This window comes from Sturnira hondurensis, unplaced genomic scaffold (genome assembly GCF_014824575.4).
Source record: "Sturnira hondurensis isolate 20B ecotype Veracruz unplaced genomic scaffold, ASM1482457v3 Scaffold0006496, whole genome shotgun sequence".
In the NCBI taxonomy this organism is placed as follows: domain Eukaryota; kingdom Metazoa; phylum Chordata; class Mammalia; order Chiroptera; family Phyllostomidae; genus Sturnira; species Sturnira hondurensis.
In genome coordinates, this window is record NW_028079127.1 from 9649215 (window position 1) to 9668141 (window position 18927).

At 43.6% G+C, this 18927-nt stretch overlaps 1 protein-coding gene across 1 annotated transcript in view; it reads right to left on the reverse strand.

Annotated features, from left to right (window-relative positions):
• Window positions 1-18927, reverse strand: part of TPH2 (tryptophan hydroxylase 2) — a 103590-nt gene that overhangs the window by 35690 nt on the left and 48973 nt on the right. The window contains exon 8 of the mRNA XM_037049433.1: window positions 3978-4104. Within this exon, the coding sequence (XP_036905328.1) occupies window positions 3978-4104 (127 nt within the window). The remainder of the gene's footprint in view (window positions 1-3977; window positions 4105-18927) is intronic.

An 18927-nucleotide genomic window follows, 5' to 3' on the forward strand; every position in this document is an offset into this window, starting at 1 on the left:
ATTTTTCTCCTTAGGTACATCTCATCTCATTTTATTCTAGGACTTTTTCTTGAGACTTAATGGGAACAACTCTAAGGAAATCAGCTAACAATACCTTCATTTCTCATCTGGAAGGCTAAGAAGACAAGCTAACCCCTACTATCTCCCACCATTGGACCTTTCTAGTGAGACCTTAGCTCTGCTCTCTCAGTCTCTGCAAGGAGGTCATTAAATAAGGCTTCTAGCTTCAGCGGATGGCTTGAGGGCCATTAATATGCATGACAACTAATAGGTTATTTATTCCAGGGTTTACTTTGAAATTGCCTGGCTGAAACCTAACTATTTCCTTTCAAGGCCATTTTTCAGCAGGTTTCCATTCACTTTAGTTTTCACTGGGGAATGAGATATGTTCAAAAGTCAAAGAAAGTTTTAGTGTCATTTCAGGAAAAATCATCCTAGCCTCCTCTTCTCTTCCCCATCACACTGTAAAAGCTTTCCAAATTTCTCTTTGGTCTGCAAAACACTGTTCGAACTAAGTAGGCAATCTATAAAGTTGGAAAGAACTGGAACTGTCAGGCTTGTGAGAGAGAAAATCAAAGAGAGTTGGTGTGGGGCTCAGGCAATAGCAAGGAAAAAAACCGAGGTCAGGCAAAACCGTGGTGAGACTCCCTCCTCTGCCCCAAAACACTGCTGCATTTAGAAGGGACTCAAATCTTCCAGGTAAAAGTCTTTTGCAAGTTTACACTCAGTTTTTGTTTTAAACTGCAAGATTCCAGGCATGTCGGCTCCCTTGGAAGACTCTCAATGCCCCTAACCTGTCCCCAGTCACTGCCCATATAGAGGAACATCTGTGCTGGCCCTGTTCCCACACTGAACCCCGCTCCAACTGTGAACTCAGAGTTCACACACACACACGTAGATTTACCTTAAACCCGTGTCTCCGACAAAGATCCTCCAGTATGGCAATAAAGGTGGACACTGACTTTAGGTATTCTGTATTTTGGTGGACTACAGTGTGAGTTCCTTCAGGCAAGTACTGACCTTCAGACTTTTCCTATCCCTACTTCCTGGAACCTAAGATTCTATAGCCACTTAAAGATTATCTGTTGACTTGAACTGGCTTTTTCAGAAAAGCAGGCACATTCCAAAGAAAGGGCAATGAAAAGAGAGAGAGAGAAACAAGATTAATGACCTAATGCTCTCTAACAGACGGAAGTGGTTTTAGCTGTTGGAGCTACGACAATCCACAGCCAAGGGTATTGGAATCATGCTAAGACAAGTGAGCTCCAAAAAAAACTTGATCACCCTACAGATTTACTGGTCCTAATAAAATAGTTTTCAAGGTACATGTATTTGATTTTTTCTTATAAATATGAAAATAGGCATGTAAAATAATGACGCCCCAAAGGTGTTCATGCCCTAATCCCCAGACCCTGTGAATATGTTGCCCTGGTAGATATGATTAAGGGAAGAGGCTTGTGCATTACCCAGGTGGGCTCAATGGGTCTCATCAGTCTTTCAAAGTAAAAGACCTTTCCCGGCTATCGTCAGCAAGAGAGATGTGGAAACGGAAGAAAAGTCAGAAAGATGCAACGTTGCTCCTTGGAAAACAGAAGGCAAGAGCCACTAGCCAAGGAATGTGGGCAAGGAAATGGATCTTCCCCTGGAGCCTCCAAAAGGAGCGCAGCCCTGCCCAAACCTTTAGCCCGGTGAGAATGGTATTGAACTTCTAAGCTCATGAAATCGTAATATGACAAATTTGTATGGTTTTAAGTCATGCATGATTGGTTACGGTAGGTTACGGTAGCAACAGAAAATGAATCCAAAAGGCAACCCTGGGCTTCAGCACGGCCCTCAGTGCTGATGAGCAGACATTCCCTGCTGAGCCACAAACCAGAGAGACTTCTTATTTCAGCTGAAACCTTCCTTCTGTCCCTGCTTCCCCTCTCTACCACTTGGCTGACTTTTTGTCATCTTTCAAGACTCAGTACAAACGTTCTCTTCTCTGAAAAACCTTGGTTTTATCTATATAGGCTATAAATGTCTGAAATGTGGGGAACATATGTTCTTTGGACATGTTAGTTTGAATGACAGAATGCATCATCATTTGATGGAGTGTAAAATAAGGGACAATAAAACTCCTCTCCTTTAAAAGAAGAGAGTGAGATAACTCCCTCACTAGGCTCCACCTTCATTCACATTCATCAAGTCCTACCTTACTCCTTCTCCTCCTCTCTTGGGACACACACACACCCTGGCAGAGTTAAATCCCCATGTGTGGCTCTTCAGAGTCAGACAAGTAAGCAATACATTCATCCCTGATCAAAAGTATGAGCTATTGGGGTCAAAGGCTGAAACCAGAGAACATTTCAAGGGAAATTTAAAAGGCACAGAAAATGTTCCAAAATGTGGAGTTTGAACCCAGATCCAAGGTTTGAGAATTAAATTATAGGATTCATGTGTGACGGGTAGTTTTAAAATACATCCACAAACACTTTGACAGTCCTTTCCCCCAAAAGTGAAGCCTAATTCCCCTCGCCCTTCAGTGTGGGCTGGAGTGAGCTCCTAATAGAATATGAGCAAATCAAAAGATGAGGTAATAAATGTTCATTGTTTAAAGCCACTGAGTTGTGAGATTATTTGTTATGTAGTAAAACAGATGGCCGATATAACTGAGATATACTTCCTGGGGCAAAGGTGAGAAATTAGTAAGTCAAGAACCCGATTCTGTCTACAACTATATTTTCCCCAGCTCAAAATGGTAGATTTTTTCTGAGCCAAAATTTTAAAAGTCATTCACTTCTATCCGGAAATCTAGATGGCCCGTCTCTCACAAAGTCGCAGGTCTGGCCACACAGAGGCCTGCGTTGTTGTCCGGCAGCCGTGAGCGGGAAGCAAGGCCCAGCCCTCTGACGGAGACGAGTGCCCTCCCAAAGCCACTGCGGGCCCCACCCGCCCAATGCAGGGCCATGCCACCCCGGCCCGCGGTTCCTCTTTTAGTAGGGAAATATTTGCAGGTTCCCCTATCTCCATCAAAAGTAGGAGGTAAGAGATATGTGGAAGGGTTGTATGTCTTCAGAAATATAAGAAAAACTCAATAGTGGGAGCAAAGAGTGTTCTTGCATGCCTACTTTGACATCCATGTGTATCCGTGTCAAATACAACGTGAGAGATCCCATTTTTTCTTCCTCCGGTAGATTTGCTCATTTAGGCTACCTGGCTAGCCCTGGTCGGTAAGGGAGGTTGTTAAATCAACTCTTTCTTACCCTCAGCTCTTTGAAAATAGGCTAAGGTAAGTCACATGAATTTGACATATCTGGCTCTTCAGCATCTGAAAGGTAACTGCCAATATTATACCTTTACTCTCATATTGCATATTTTGAAATGAACCTTTCTGAAACCATACCATCTATTAAATATTTTTTTGGTTTTGTACATATCATAATTGTTTAGCCTGAGCTTCTAATTGCTGATTCAAACTGGGATTGACCACAACCATAGCAACCAGTCAAAGACATAATCCCAAGCATAATCATAAATGCATAGCTTTTACTATTATTACTATTTCTAGAAAATAACACTGAACTAAAATGAGAGTCAACAAACTACAGCATCAGGCCAAATCTGGCCCACCACCAGCTTTTTGTAAATAAAGTTTTATTAGAACACAGCCTTATTCATTCATTTACATATTGTCTGTGGCTGCATTTGCATCATAGTCACTAAGCTGAGTAGTTCCAGCAATGACCTCATGAACTGCAAGGATAAAATATTTACTACTTAGCCAACCCCTGAATGAGAAGAATAAAATACAAGTGTTTGGATGGTTAATCAGCCAAAAACACACTGTTCAAAAAAACACAACATAGGAAAAGATAAAGTCACCATGCCATATCCAGAATGTTGGCCTTAAAATTTATAATTGATGAGGCTAGAGCTTTCTCCACCTTACAAATGGACATAAGCAGAACAGTTTTTTACGTTGAAAATAAACTGACCGTGGCTAATTTCTGCACGTCTTCATCTGATGCTCCCAGAGACGCCAGGCCTATTTCCTGGGAAAACTGAGCAAACTTAGGATCTGCCAGCAGTGGAACATGTCCCAGGAGCTCGTGACACGTGTCTCTGACAAGAGAAACATCACAAAGAATGTTACACTAGAAGCTTTAAACTACCACTGGTAGAACGAGACTTAAACTCCTTCACGTAAACTTGTTACTCTAATTAATTATTGTTGATTCAATCCATTCTAAGACTTTTCATCACATTTTAACAACTCTGAAATACAGATGTACCTTACAATCAATGGCATTTTAAATTATGATAGGTAACATTTTAATAGAATAATAGTGACTACTATTTTCAAGTGCTTACTTTATACCAAGCACGGGATAAGTGTTTTATCATATACATTATCTCTTTTTAATCCTCAAAAGACACTTAGAGGATTAAAGTAATTTATTAGTGCAAGATCCTATAGATCAGGGGTGAGCAAACTACAGGACAGACCAAATCTGGCCCACTGCCTGTTCTTGTAAACAAAATTATGTTAGAACTCAGCCATGCCCATCCATTCCTGTACTGCCTGGGACCCCTTCTGACTCTTAGGGGGTCGCAGCAGAGTGGAGCAGTTGTGAGTGAGATCATATGGCCCACAAAGCCTAAGATATTTCCTAGCTGGCTCTATATAGAAAAATTTGCTGACTCTTGCTATAGATAGTGATAAAACCAAAATTTGACCCCAGCTTTTCATGATTCCTTAACTCTTGCTCTTGGCCCTGGCTGGTGTAGCTCAGTGGATTAAGCGTGGGCCTGTGAACCACATGATCGCGGTTTGATTCCCAGTCAGGGCACATGCCTGGGTTGCAGGCCAGTTCCCAGCAGGGGACACACAGGAGGCAACCATACATTGATATTTCTCTCCCTCTCTCCTTCCCTTCCCCTCTAAAGATACATGAATAAAATCTTTAAAAAAGAAAAGAAAAAAAACTCTTGCTCTTAACCCTTCAGTTGAAACGCATGTCATGTTACACGTTGCTAGGCACCAGGAAACATCATCATCCAAGCATCCTTTCCCACAGACAAGTTATCTGCACGAGCAATCCCTTGACCCCCCTAGTCCTCTGCTTTGGTTAGCCAGAGCTAGGTAACAAGACAAGCTTAGAAGCTTGCTCATTTGCCTGAGTTTCCATTTGGGCCAGATGACAGGCAAAGGCAGTATGTGTCACAATTTAGCAGGGCAGATGACTTACTGAGTCATTTCCATGAATCACAAACTGTTCCCTGACACCAGGCTATCTAAGAATGATGTCCCCTATGACTCTCTGGGAATGGATCAAGAGGCAGCAAAATTTTTTTCTTTACCAAAACCAATTAGCTAGGCAGTAATCGAAAGATGTTTCCTGATTTCACCTGGCTTCTCTGAAGTGTATCACATCAAACAGGTGCTATAATATAAATGCCAGGTGCTATCGCCATTATTACAAATATAAAGTAGGTTGGACAGTCATGTGGTTGAAGCAAGTGAATGGTGGTCAAAGGCACAAGACAGATGCCCCCATAAAACAGATGGCATTACTCAGTCAGAAAAATCTTGTCCCACAACTGAAACCACTTCCCCAGCATCGGCCAGCCACTCCACAGACACATCAAGTTGAAAGAGCGGCCAAATGAGATACGTGAACATGATACTAAAAGCAACTCCAAATCCATTCCCTGTCAACTGTGTGCTAATAGCTTCCTTCTTGCACATAAACTGAATTTGTAAAAAATGATATGTGCTGCTGCCGTTGTTGTTTTTGTTTCCAATCATAATGCTTAAGGCAAAGAATGAGACTCGGTGATTAGGAGAACTTAAAAAGATATCCAAGCTCCTCATGGTACACATGAAGAAACTAAAGACAGAAATTTTAAAAAAGTAAACATATACTGAGCTCTTATTATGTGCAGGGTACTGTACTAAATGTTTTCATATCACGCCATTATTTTAATCTTCGCTTACAAAGAAGAATTACTTTTCCCAGCTGACAAATGGGAAGCTAAAAGTCAGTAAATTTAAGCATCCTTTTCAAGGTCCCTCTGTTAATAAGAGACAGATTAATAAGATTTGAAATCAGATTTCTCTATTATTTTCATTTGTATTGCTCTAATGTTTTAGCACGTATTTTTGGTGGGCCTTAGGTTGTGAGGAGGAGAGTTCAACTAAGTTAGTTTGTACCAGTAAAAATGTAGTCAGTTTGTCCGAAGTCTCTTTATGGCCATTCAGTGCTCTTCAACCCTCCACATTACTTGAGGAGCCTTTCTAAATATCAGTGAGTGGGTTCTACCTAACACCAACTCAGTCTGACTCTGGGATAGACCTGGGCATCCGTGCTTTTCAAAAAGCTCTGCGGGTGGGGTTATGACAGACACAGCCAGAACGGAGACCCAGTTCACGACTGATGATTTTAGGAGCTCTATCAGCCTTGTTTAAGCAACTAGTACTTGAAGCTGAAGCTGAATGTGATTATGCAATTTTTAGTGGCCCAAGTTTAATTCCACTGGAACCATATCATTAATACTGGAGAAAAAATGAAAGGAGGTGATAGAAATGTCACTAGGTAGCTAATTTTTCCTCCATCTGCATTCAATTCCATTGCAAGTCTAATACTTCCATCCTAGGAGTGGATCCTACAGATTCATTCATGGAATCCATTTTTTTCAAAAGGTCACGCAGTCTGCACCCCTGCTAGAATTAGGATGAAGTGGCCCACCATGGATAAATCTAAATACCCCCACTGTACCCTACGATGTAAATACTAAAGTACCCCACTGATTCAGGCAGAAAATGTGACAACAATAATTCCAAAATTAGACAAGATGTCAAACTCTAGGGAAACACTGAAGATGGCATTAGGTCATGGTGTAAGTAAGCAAGGTGAGCAGAAACAAAAACAACTTTTGCGGCCAAGACATACGAAATGCTGTGGGCCGGGCTCAGTGCTGAGTGTGTCGTGATGTGAGAATAGGGAAGGCCATGCAACGGTGCGGGCGAATTCTTGGTGCGATGCTGGATTTACTGTTGAGCTTGTTAGACATCTGAGGAAGGCTGCTGCAGAAAGTCTTCCAACTGCCTAGGTCCTGATGGAGCTTAACGGTTAGGAAGGAAAGTGAAAAGCTGGCAATGGAAAAGAGGAAGGCAAATGCAGGAGATCCAAAGACGTTCAGGAGTTAATTCTCTGTGGTAGAAAGAGAGCTGTCACCTGGATTTTACGTTAAAGTGCCATTATCAGAAACCTATACCAATTTAAGAATCTTTAAGAGCAGTACAATGACAAGGTAACCCAACTACACTTCAAAAAAAGAAAAGAAGAACTATAAATTTGAAAGAAAGAAATTATACAACCTAGCAGCTTTGTTTCATTAAGAATGAAAGCTTGGGCTTGGCCACCAACGTGGCTTATTTGGTTGGAGTGTTGTCCCACGCACCAAAAGATCTCGGGTTGGATCCCAGATCAGGGCCCAACACTTAGGTTGTGGGTTTGCTTCCTCAATGGGGTGTATATGGGGGGCAACTGATGAACGTCTCTCTCTCTCTCTCTTTCAATCTCTCCCCCCACCCTTCCTCTCTCTCTAAAAAAGAAAGAAAGAAAAGAAAAGAAAACATATCCTCAGTGAGAACTAAAACAAAAGAAGAAGAATGAAACCCTGAAGCACTCCTGGTCTACCAGAAGCACTAATGGCGTGTGAGGGGTGCCCTTTGTCCCCTTATGAGGAGAGATGGCCACTCTGTGTTTCACCAGTCTGTGCCCACTTCTCAGCTCCGTCTCCCTGCAGGGAACCCGAGGAAGAGCTGCCGGAGAGACCCGTGAGCAGGTGGAGAAGCACTGTGCACAGCAACTCACTTCTCCTTGAGCCAATGCTGAAGCATCTAACATTTCAAGACCAGAAAGAAGGTTACTATCTTTTATGACATTAGTGGGAAATGCTCAGAAACACCAGATTGTTCTCCACCCCAGCGTCCTCTACTAACACACTGGTCATAGACAAAGGAAACTGAAGTAGAAAGATCTTTAACGTTACTAATAAAAGCAATTAATTAATTTTGAAAAGTTGGTACTTTCTTGAGTTTCTTTCTGACTGAAGGACTTAGAAACTGGGCTGACTGCAACTCTCTAGGGCTCAAAGAGGTTCCACACTATGGGGAACCCAGGCGAGAAGACTAAGCCTTCTCTCCAACCTTTCTGTCCATGCAGTTCTGTTGGGCTGAACTCATGCCATTTCACCTCATTTTTCAAAGTGCAATAGTTATTATGTCCGGCGGGTAAAGTAGCTGCGCTCCGTTGGCCACTCCCCTACTTGTAGCTCCCCTACAGTTATGGCTGCCATAACCGTGGCTGCCATCAGCTACGGCATCCACAGCTGGGCCCGAGCACCTCGTTATGAACCGGTTCCCAATGAGATTCCACAGCTATCCCCTTATCTCACCAGACTTCTCTTAAAAGATTCGATTATTTGGCTGTAATTGCACCTGTCAGCACATGCCGCCTCCAATCTCTACATCGGCAAACTTCTCTTTTTAACTCACGTGCCTTCGATGCATTTTCACCTGAATAATGCTTCTCAGAGCCCTTTTCGCAAAAGCACTCTGTTCACTAGAAATGTAAGACCTTTCAAAACTGTTAACACTGTAAAACATCATGTCTCCTTGCGGGGCCGGGGAAGGGGGAGGAAGAATGAGTGAGAAGCTCAAGTTGATATCAGGCCCTAAACTGCGGCTGCTCTGCATTGGAATCTTCTCTGATACTTGCTGTTAGAAGGAGGACTCTAAAAAGCCTGCTGAAATGGGCCTACAAAGGGCCTGGGCAAAAAGCCTCCAAGGAATTCTTAAATCATTCTAAGAAAGTCGCCATCATTGTGTGGCACAGAGGAACAAGGATCCTGGTTGTTAAATTCAAATTCAAAATGAGTCCAGCATTTTTCCCCCTTCTTATCAGTTTTCAAAGCTGACTGCTTGTGTTACACGTTGGACGACTCATTTTTATTCCTGCTGTGAATTAAAGCCTTTAAGAAGCAGCGAGTGAGCATACAACATTTGCTTCCCATCCCAAATCAGCGCATCTGTCTTTTAAGCCATATTTCTGTGTGTTTTGTTTGTTCTAAATGACACAGAAGCCAACACTTTAGCTAAATCACAAAGCGAAGAGAAGGAAGATGAGTGGGCGGGGCGGAGCTTTTGCACTGATGAAAAGAAACAGGACGCTGAACTGGGAGACAAAATAGGGTCCTTTTTCCGCTGTCATACAACATTTGGTGGGTAAGCGCAAGTCATCTGGGATAAGACACCAGGACGCACTGAAAAGAGGGTGACTTGGTTTGTCTTCCCTGCACTAAGGAGATGATGCAAGGAATTAATTTGGTAATGAGGCGATTTTTTCCCAGGGCTCACTTTGGAGCTGTGTGTGGAGTTTCTGCAGTTTAGATTTAAAATAGCTCTCTGCGTAACCCAGCTCAGATTATAGGCAGCTCTCACGATCATTCCCTCGGATGTGCCTGTCACAGGGCAGGGGAACACATCTGTGGCCCCCTTTTGAAGAAGCTGAGCACCTGCGTAGGGCCCTAGAGAAAGCCTTATTTTACTGTTTCTCCCTCAGGAATCATAAGGAAGGCCACCGATGTCATTCTTCAGCACTACTATTCTTTTGAGACTACAGAAAATGCTATAGTTATCTTTTCTGAAATTTAGTTCAAGAAGCATTCACCGTGTGCCTATTGTGAACCAGGTACTCTGTTAGGAAGTGAGGCTTAAAAGTTTGCTTTTAAGGCACAATCTTAATACAGCTTTTAGCAAGTCACCTGTGGTTCCATAAAAGCACAGACAGAAAGTCCTAAATTTCCTGAGCAGTGAAAAAAAAAACTTCCAGTTCTCGCAGGTACCACAAACAAACAAATGAAAACAAACAAACAAAAACGCCCGCAAGGGAAACTGTCAGTATGTCTCTAGTATTCCAGAGTCGCAGATATTTCTTCTTTCCTAGAGAAATAAGAGATGTTTAACTCTTTCCCTGCCCCTCCTAAATTTCACTAACTGTTAACTGGGTAATACAACATAATGGTTAAAGGCTTATACTCCCGATTCAGACCTAAGTCCATTCTCACATTCCTCCACAGGCAAGTTACTCGGAGCAGCGCTGTGCAATGGGACACTGTACCAAGACGGAAACCTACTATGTCTGCATCGTCCTCTATGGAAGCCGCTTGACAAGGGTGGCTATTGAGCACTTGGAATGTGGCCAGCACTACTGGAGAACCAAATCTATGGTTTAATTTAATTTGAAGTAATAGGTTTAAATAGTCACATCTCTACCATATTGGGCAGCATAGATGTCTTGTTTTCTCAGCTGTAGAATGGAGATTGTAAGGGGTCTCTATGTCCTAGAGCTCCTAAACAATGGAGGAAGATAATGCATTAAACACAAGCTCCCAACAAGTTATGTATTATTCACCATATTACATTCGATGACACCTCCACCTAAGGCTATGGCGCTTCCAAAAGGTTTGCCCTTTGGGAAGACGTGTTATCAACTAAACAAGAAGCAGTAAGCTTCTCAGGGCAGAGGCCATGCCGTGTGCATCTTGGGGTGCCCAGTGCTTGTGAAGGCCTGGCACCTAGGGGACACTGGATGACCGCTTTGAACTCAGCCGAACAGAGCGGTGACGATGGGGCTCTGCTGCTCCATGCAGAGGTAAAGTGAATCCTCAGTGTAGTTTTCCTGATTTCTAGTGCAGGGCTTCAGACTAGAGCTTCTTCGTCTTGCTATTTCCGAGTGGTTGTGACCATAGGGAAAATACCCGACTGCTTTGAACCTTGGAGTTGCTATCCGTAAAACGGTGACGATCCTGCCTCCCTCACGGAACTGAGTGGCATGATGCTAGACAGGCACGCATGGGTGGGAGGTGTCAGGTCCCTCTTTCCTTCTCTAAGGTGGTGGCTGCTGGGCCTGCCCATGGGTGAACCTCCCCACGTGGTAGTGAACGGTATAGACAGTGGGTGGTACCTCTTCCTTGCCTAAAAAAAAATTGAATCATTTTGAATTTCTTTTTCTGAACTTGTGATTTAAAAATGCAAGTATTCCTGAAAACTTCCCCCAGGCCATGTCAGTCTTCCGCGCCTGAGGATATTTAACACCAACTCCCTGACACTGACAAGACACGAACGATGACCTAGGAGTGGACGCTATTACTGGACTGCAGGCACCACAGAAGGAAGGCGTGCCTCGGGAGTCTGGAACAGTGCCAAAGGGAAATCCTGCTTTGCATCTGCCCAAAAATAAAAATTAAAAAAAATAAATAGACAATATGCTTTGTCCCAAGCCACTCCCAATAAGTGCCTAAAAGAACAAAACTAGGACTCCAGCAGGCACACAAGTTTGGTTTGAAAACGCACAGGTTTTAAAAATGTACAAGGTTATTTTGTTTTCATAGAATGTCTATTGTTAGAGTGCTCAGAGCCCTTGAGACAGAAGTCTCCGTAAAAAGTCTTAGGGGTTATTTTTGCTTTTAGGCACTTTGCAGAACTAGACACAATATTATGATTGAGAACTTGGGAGTCCCGGCCTAGGAATGTGGCCTTGTAACTAAGGAGGCGCTGGAATTTTATGAGGCACATCAGCCTCCACATGAATTTAAAAGGTGCCAAGTGAGAGTGGGCTCTTTGGTATCTACATAAAGCCTTTTCCTCTTCAGAGATCAAAGCGCCATTTCATCATCCCTCACACAGGGAGGTTAAGTGGATTGCCACCAGTCACACTGAGCGCTCCAAAGGGGTCTGGATTTGGAGGCTTGGCATCCAAAGGTCCTTCTGCCTGAGGACAGGGACCCAGCAGCCTCCTCTCCGCATTGCTGCGTGCTGGTGAGGCTCCGGCCCCATGAAGATCAGAGGAGAGGAGGGCCTTCTAACAGGCCAGTAGTTGGACTAGACCACTCGACAGGCCCACTCAGTACTTATGGTTCTGTCAAGGCAGGGCCACCAAACTAAAGTGAGAAAGTATCACTTTACTACCTTACACGAAATTTGTAATTAGAAAACCAAGAAAGAAGCTCTCCAGCTTCAGCCCACTTATGTTTTGAGTGTTTCTGTCTAGTACTACCACTTCATGTAAAATAGTGGTTATTCCCACAGATGCTGGCACTACTTCCTGAGTTCAAATTCTGACTCCCGTGATTACCAGCCGTGTGACCTTGGGCAAGTTGCTTAACCATCCTGTGCCTTGGTTTCTTCATCCATAAACACTTGTATTATCCACAATAATAACAGTAAAAATTCAAAGGGTTGTGGTGAGTACTGAGTTCATCCACATACAACACTTAAAATGGTGCCTGGAACACAATAGTTGATACACACATGTTTGTTATTAGGAGTAAATATATATTATGTGAGGTATATACATCTATCTCTCTCAACAACAGTGGCTGCTGTTGTTGAAATTATCTGTGTTGGAAGATGGAAGGGATGACAACGTTTTCAGGTCATAGAGCCTTTAACATCTTAACTGGCCCAGGTTGTAGCCCCAACCAAACGAAGGGAGAAGGTGGCTGCTATGCTGGGGTTGTGAGGTCTGGGTTAAAGTGCAGAAAACAGAGGCCAGGTGGGACCGGCTTTCAGAGAACATGCCCTTTTCTGAGAATCACTGGCAGTAATGCTGCTTACAATCCTGAACAACAAAAATGGAAATAGCACTATGGAGGAAGCCAGTTGGCTGGGCAGGAAGCTTGGCACAGGGGCAGGTGTCCTACGGGAAGGAGCCAGTTTAAGCTGAACAGAGCTCATAGGCATGAAGGTTAAAGTCTACAAAGCTCTGGCTTATCCTCCCGGCTCTGCAGAAAGACCTTGCCCAGACCTGACGTCAGCCGGGCCCGACACCAAAATCGCCCACGACAGCCAGGGCTTGAGTCAGACCCGTTCCAGACTCAGAGTCCCCCGCAGATGTCAGCAATCGGGAGTGTTGGGAAAGGAAAGATCCTATTCTTCCTCTCGTTGTGGATCCAGTGAAAGGCATCTCGTCAGTCAAGGGAGGAACAGCTAACCCTTCTTACAAATCTGAAAGCCTGCATCTTAACCTGCTATTATCACTTAGCAAATGAGGACTAATGGCTTAACCACAAGAAAAGGAAGTAAATGACATCTTCTGCCAGTTTTAGAGCAGGCTCGTTCTAACAAGCAAGGGCTCAGCATATAATCCACTTATTTTACTTAAAAGAGACAAAAATATTGCCAGAAATAATTCACTTTTATTTTTCTTATAAAATTGAAACACAATAGCAATTATAAGAAAAAAACCACCTGACTGCCAAACCTTTCCTAAACCTTAAAACAGTTATAATTTAAAATAACATTAATTGCTTCTAAAATGCTAGCTGTGGCAAAAAATATTTTCCTTAATACTAAGGCATTTAGTTGTATTGTGGCAATAAATGTGGACATATTAATCACTAGTGTCATTAATTATTTCCTGATAGAGAATGTTTGCTCTTTGATTTGAGAGCGACACACCAAAAATAAGCAGAAGATACACCCACACCAGAGGGGCTGACCAACCAGCCATCCCAATGCAGTCCTCGGTCTGGAATGCCTCAATGGAACAAGTTTATACCCCATGGAGCAAAGTACCGTATATTTTGGTTACTAATATGTTAAGCACAACATCTAAAAATAAAAATGGAATCAATATTTTTAAATGTTTTCATTAAAGCATCTGTAAAAGGGATTTCTGGTGCAAAAATTGCTTTATTACTTTGGCAACAGCTCCTCTGGAGAGAGAGATATTGTACTGACTCAACTTCAAAGAATATACGTTTATATTTAAAATTCCCAGCTGCTTCTCCCTGAACAATGGACAAGGGGTAGGGTGTTGTGTTATGGATGAGTATTTCAGCATTGCCCTGGGCAATGGTTTATGTTCCTGTGAGCATTGGTACAGAATCACCAGGCATCTGTCCACCTCTGGTCTCCAACCAGAAATCTAGAATGGGGGGGGGGGGGGGGGACAGGGCAGGGTTTGACCTATACTGAAGAGAGTAAGACTGGAGTTTCCTGGTCACATCTTAGAAAATTTGGTCTTCTTGTCCTACCATCCTTTATTTCTGAGACCTCAGTCTGTACAGCTTTGAAGGAAAGCATGAAATTTGGCTGTAGGGGAATGTGGTTGTGTTAAATTGTGTTTCTAACTAAAGAGCTCTGCATTTCTCAGATACCACTGACCATCAGGACTACAGATATCATTGTAAATAGTATACCCAAGTATGTGTGCTCACAAGTATGCAGTTACCAAGCACTCAATGTCCACTCAGCACATGAAGGACTGGAGACCACAGATCCCCTAGAAGAGAAGCAAAGCCAAATGAACTAAAGCAAGACTAGGGGAGAGGATAAATACATCTGAAATTCAAAGCACCCTCTGAAAACCAGAAGCCTGATGTGAGAGACCAGACTAGGCCAAATCAGACCAGGGAGTAAAGGAAAGATCCCTGTCTGCAACTTGCTTCTCCTCCCGTTGGGCCCAAGACTTCCCTACACTGAATCCTCACCACCCGCCAGCAAAAAGCTTCCACCGACAAATGCAGAGAAGTCCCTCCTCTCTGGTCCACTCCCCTCCCTGGGGGAGGGGCACCCACCTCAGGCGCGGAAACAGCCTGCCCGACAGTGCCTGTGTTAGTGCTTGTCAGAAGCTGCCAATCTCATAGAACTACTTCTTTCTCTTTTTAAAAATTCAATCTTTATTGTATTTTCCCATTACCAGTTAGTCCCCTTTATCAACCCCTCCACCCAGCAATCACCGCACTATTGTCCATGTGAGTTATTTTTAATGTAATATTTTAAATAATTTAAATATAACTTAGAAAATGTCACTAAGTGGCATTAGTTTTACAGATAAGGCAATGAGCTTTCCTGTCTTTTTGGTGGAATAATATTCAGGATTAGTTACCCAAAAGGGAAAAAAGAATGTACATTTTTAGCACCATATAGGATGGATGCGAGTGGGTCCCTCTTTTTTTCTTTCCCTCCCTTCCTCTCTTCTTTTCTTTCTCTCATTTTAATAAGGGGACGTGGGGACAACCTTCACATTGCCTTTTGCCACTGTTCTTCACCTTCACAATGAATAACCATTTTTATATTCTGAAATTATCTTTATCCCCAAAACAAAATAGGTGAGGAAAACAGGTTGCCCCTTGCTGGGTGCGATTTGAAGAGAAGTCTATTCTTCAAATGGTGGTCCAAGCGACCTATCCTCATAGCTTCCAATGCTACTTAAATTTCCATCATTAAATGTTCATAATTTTGCCCTGCCCAGGTGGCTCAGTTGGTTGGAGCATTGTCCTATACACCAGAAGGTTACGTGTTCGATCCTTGCTCAGGCCACATACCTAGGTTGTGAACAGCCTATTTGTAGAGGAATAGCCAGCATGAGTCCCTAAAATTAGAGTAAAGCTGTTGGGGCGAGCAGAGGATGCTCACAGCCCAGGGCTGCATCTCCTCAGGAAGAGGCCCTGCTGCAGCTCGGTGCGTGTCCAGGGCTCCCACGCTCTTTCACTCCATGGATCTCTGGTTGGGTCTGAGAGTTTGAGCCTATCTCACACCTGGCACCTCCTGGTGGTGGTGCTGCTCCTGGTTTCAGCCCACTTTGGACTCGGTTTTCATTCATTTTTGTATTGCCTTTGCTGACTGGCCTTGAGTTCATGAAAGAGACTGATGCATGAACAAATAATTACCACGTAGTGCTGTGAGTGCTAAAATATTAATAAATGTAAGGCAAAATACTACAGGAACATCAAACTCTGCCCAGAAAAGTCTTCACAGGGAAGGTTGAGACTGAGCTTTAATCCTGGGTAATTAAAGAATTTAACCAGAGCCATTTCATGCAGAATGAACCACCCATGCAAGAGATGGAGGCATGAATCAGCAGGTTCATGGGGGTGGTGAGAAGTCCAGTGTGGTTGGATTGTAAGGTTTTGGAAGGGGCAGAACAAGGAGCAGAAGGTGTGGTTTAATGAGATTAGACTTTTTTCCTTACATTAACGGGGAACTAACAGAAGTCAAACAGGGGAATGCTGTACTCAAATTGGTGTTTTAGAAAGAAAATAAAGCCTGCAGATTGCTTCTAAGAGGAAGCAGCCCAATAATTAGCAGACAGAGAAGCAATGTTACTGTGACCTGTCAAATTTCTTCTTCTAGAACAGTGGCTCTCACAGGGAACATTTGGCGGTATCTGGAAACCTTTTTGTTTGTCCTGTCTAACAGGAGTGGAAGGATGCTCTTAACCTCTAACGAGTAGAGGCCAGGGATGCCACCGGACATCCTACAGGACAGCTCCCCACAACAAAGAACTGCCTGGCCCAGAATATCAGAAGTGCTGGGGTTGAAAAACCCTTTCCTAAGAGAAGATGAGGAGGCCAGGGGATGCAATACAACACAGCCCACGGTGGACGTCCCAGAGAGGGAAAAAGGAACCAGGATATAATGGGCCCTCTCAAACTTTGGTTCTGACACCACCCACATGCTGGGTGAATTTCACACGCCCATGCAACTTGGAACTCTGCATCTTTCCATCTCATTCCACTGAGTGAGAAGGACACTATTACTGGAATAACCTTGAATTTGACCCAATCGATTTTTTAAAGGAAATCATTTACAAATTTCTATACTCAAGTAGTGACAAAGGTGCCTGTGAGCACAGCTGATCAAAGCACGCAGCTACACAAAAAAAAAACAGTGCTGAATCACGGCTTCGGGCGCCGCTCAAGGGGAACGAGCGCAGGAGTATCTCCCCACTTCCAGCAGCACTAGCACCTTTCAGTCCAGGATGCAGAGAAACACCCCCTCCCACCAAGGTAACCAGGAGTCACTGAATTCTCCAGGACTTTCTCTGTAGTCCTCCAGGCCAGAAAACTTTCCACAGGAAGCCAATCCAATCTGCTATTATTTTTTTAAATTCAAGTCCCATTATCTGGCTAGGTTGAGAGAATCTGGAGCCTTTAAATTGTAAAATGCAAGAACAAGCCAAAGACATGTTTAAAACCCAATGCGTGTTGAAAGCTGTGACATCAACATACGTTCTATCCAGACTGAGAAGAAAAATAATTTTTGTTTTCAGATAATGTCTTCTTGCTGCTTTCATTCCCATTTCTGTCCATCTTCAGGGATCAACTTTGTCTCATGAGCGCCACCTCCGCTGCAACAGGTCAACAATGGAAGCCCAGTTTCTTGGAAGCAGGTCAGAGCACTAAACACAGTGGCCAAGTTGAACTTCACAAATTGAAGAATCTGCCCTCTTGTTGGTTTTCAATTGAGAAAATGGGATTTCATTACAAAGATGATGCCTGTGGAAGTGCTTGGGCAGGGAACAGCACTCCCTGAATAGTGTTCCGTAGATTAAAACCGCATGGCTAGGGAGGCACTTAGGCAACACGTAAGGACTAAAGAGATCTTTCCTGAGGCTCTTGTCTGCATAGCATGTTTCTGGAAGGATGCACTGGAAGCAGGTAGCAGCGGTTGCCTCCAGGGAGGAGGAAGTGGGTGTGAAGGGGGCAGAGGAGAGAAAGGAAGCCAGTGCCCATGGTGTACACCCTTTCGTAGCTTTGCATTCTGAATCATGCACACGTGTTCCTTATTCATAAAATAATAATTTTTGTAAAAAATGGTATCAAACTCACAAGTAGTAAGAGAGCCTATAAAACAGCCCTAAGTCAGTGAATCCCAAGTTCCCACCCTTCGCCTTACTTAGTCCCCTCCTGTCTGTGTCAGAGCAGGAGTCAGGAAAAGAAAAATGCTGAAACCTACAGTGAGAGATTTGACTTGTCTCAATACTTCTGAATTCAACCCTTATTTCCTAAAACCAGAGGCTTCTCCATCTGGAGGTCCCAGTCGTGGGCGCCGCAAAGACAACACGCCCCAATCCCCATCCTCCTCTCCCTATTCTTTTCCTCTTCCCGCCACGTAGGATGTTCCTCTAGGATTCTCAGTCACTATTAAAAATAACTTCAAGTCAGCCCCCTCCCCCGCCCTCTAAAAACCTCAGCACCGCCTTAGGGACCCTCCCCTCTCCTCACCCACATGTTTTTCACACAGGTGCCCTCTTGTCCTCTCCCACTGACCTATCCTAGTTCAACACCTTATGAACCACATTCCTTCAGTACCGTGCGAGTTCCCTGTCTGCTTTTCCATCCAGGTCATTCTCCACACTTCCCTGGCCTCCACCCCCATCATCTTTCTTGAACAAGATGATCCAGTCATCCCTGAGAACCCTGGATAGCTCCCTACTGCCTACAGAATTCAGCACAAAGGGCCTAGTCTGACAAAGGACCATTTCCACTGAGGACTGAAAAAGCATTTCATCGCTAATACATAACTTAGGCTCTGGCCACTCGGGTGTAGCGAGCCTCGATCATTTTTGCCCCTTGCATGCCTCCACAGCCTTGCACTTCCTATTTCCTTGACTTGAAAGTGTCCCCTTCCCTCCACACCCCTGCCTTATCCCCAAAAGAAGTTCCTGCCTCCTTTCCAGACCTCCACTCAGTTATACCTCCTGTGAAAAAGCCTTTGGGGACTGTTCTCTCCTCTCTGTTCCTCCAGACTTTTCACACAGCCCCATTAGAGTCCTACCACAGCCCTTTACAATTATTTATGTTTCTATCTCCCTTGCCAGAATGTGGGCTGCTTTAAAACATACCTGCTATATTTTATTCATATTTGAATCCACTGCATCTCCCTGCTAACATTGCACATAAATGTTTGCTGAATGAATTGGCTGAAAGTACGTTGGTAAAAATGTAACACATTATCCCAAAATTTTATAGACTTCTGGAACTAAAATCTCATTTCTTTGCTCTTTCTCTCTGTGCACCCATTGGCACGCTATCACCGGTCTCAGGAGGGCCAGGTATTCAAAGGGAACTAACAAAGTGCCTGCTCTT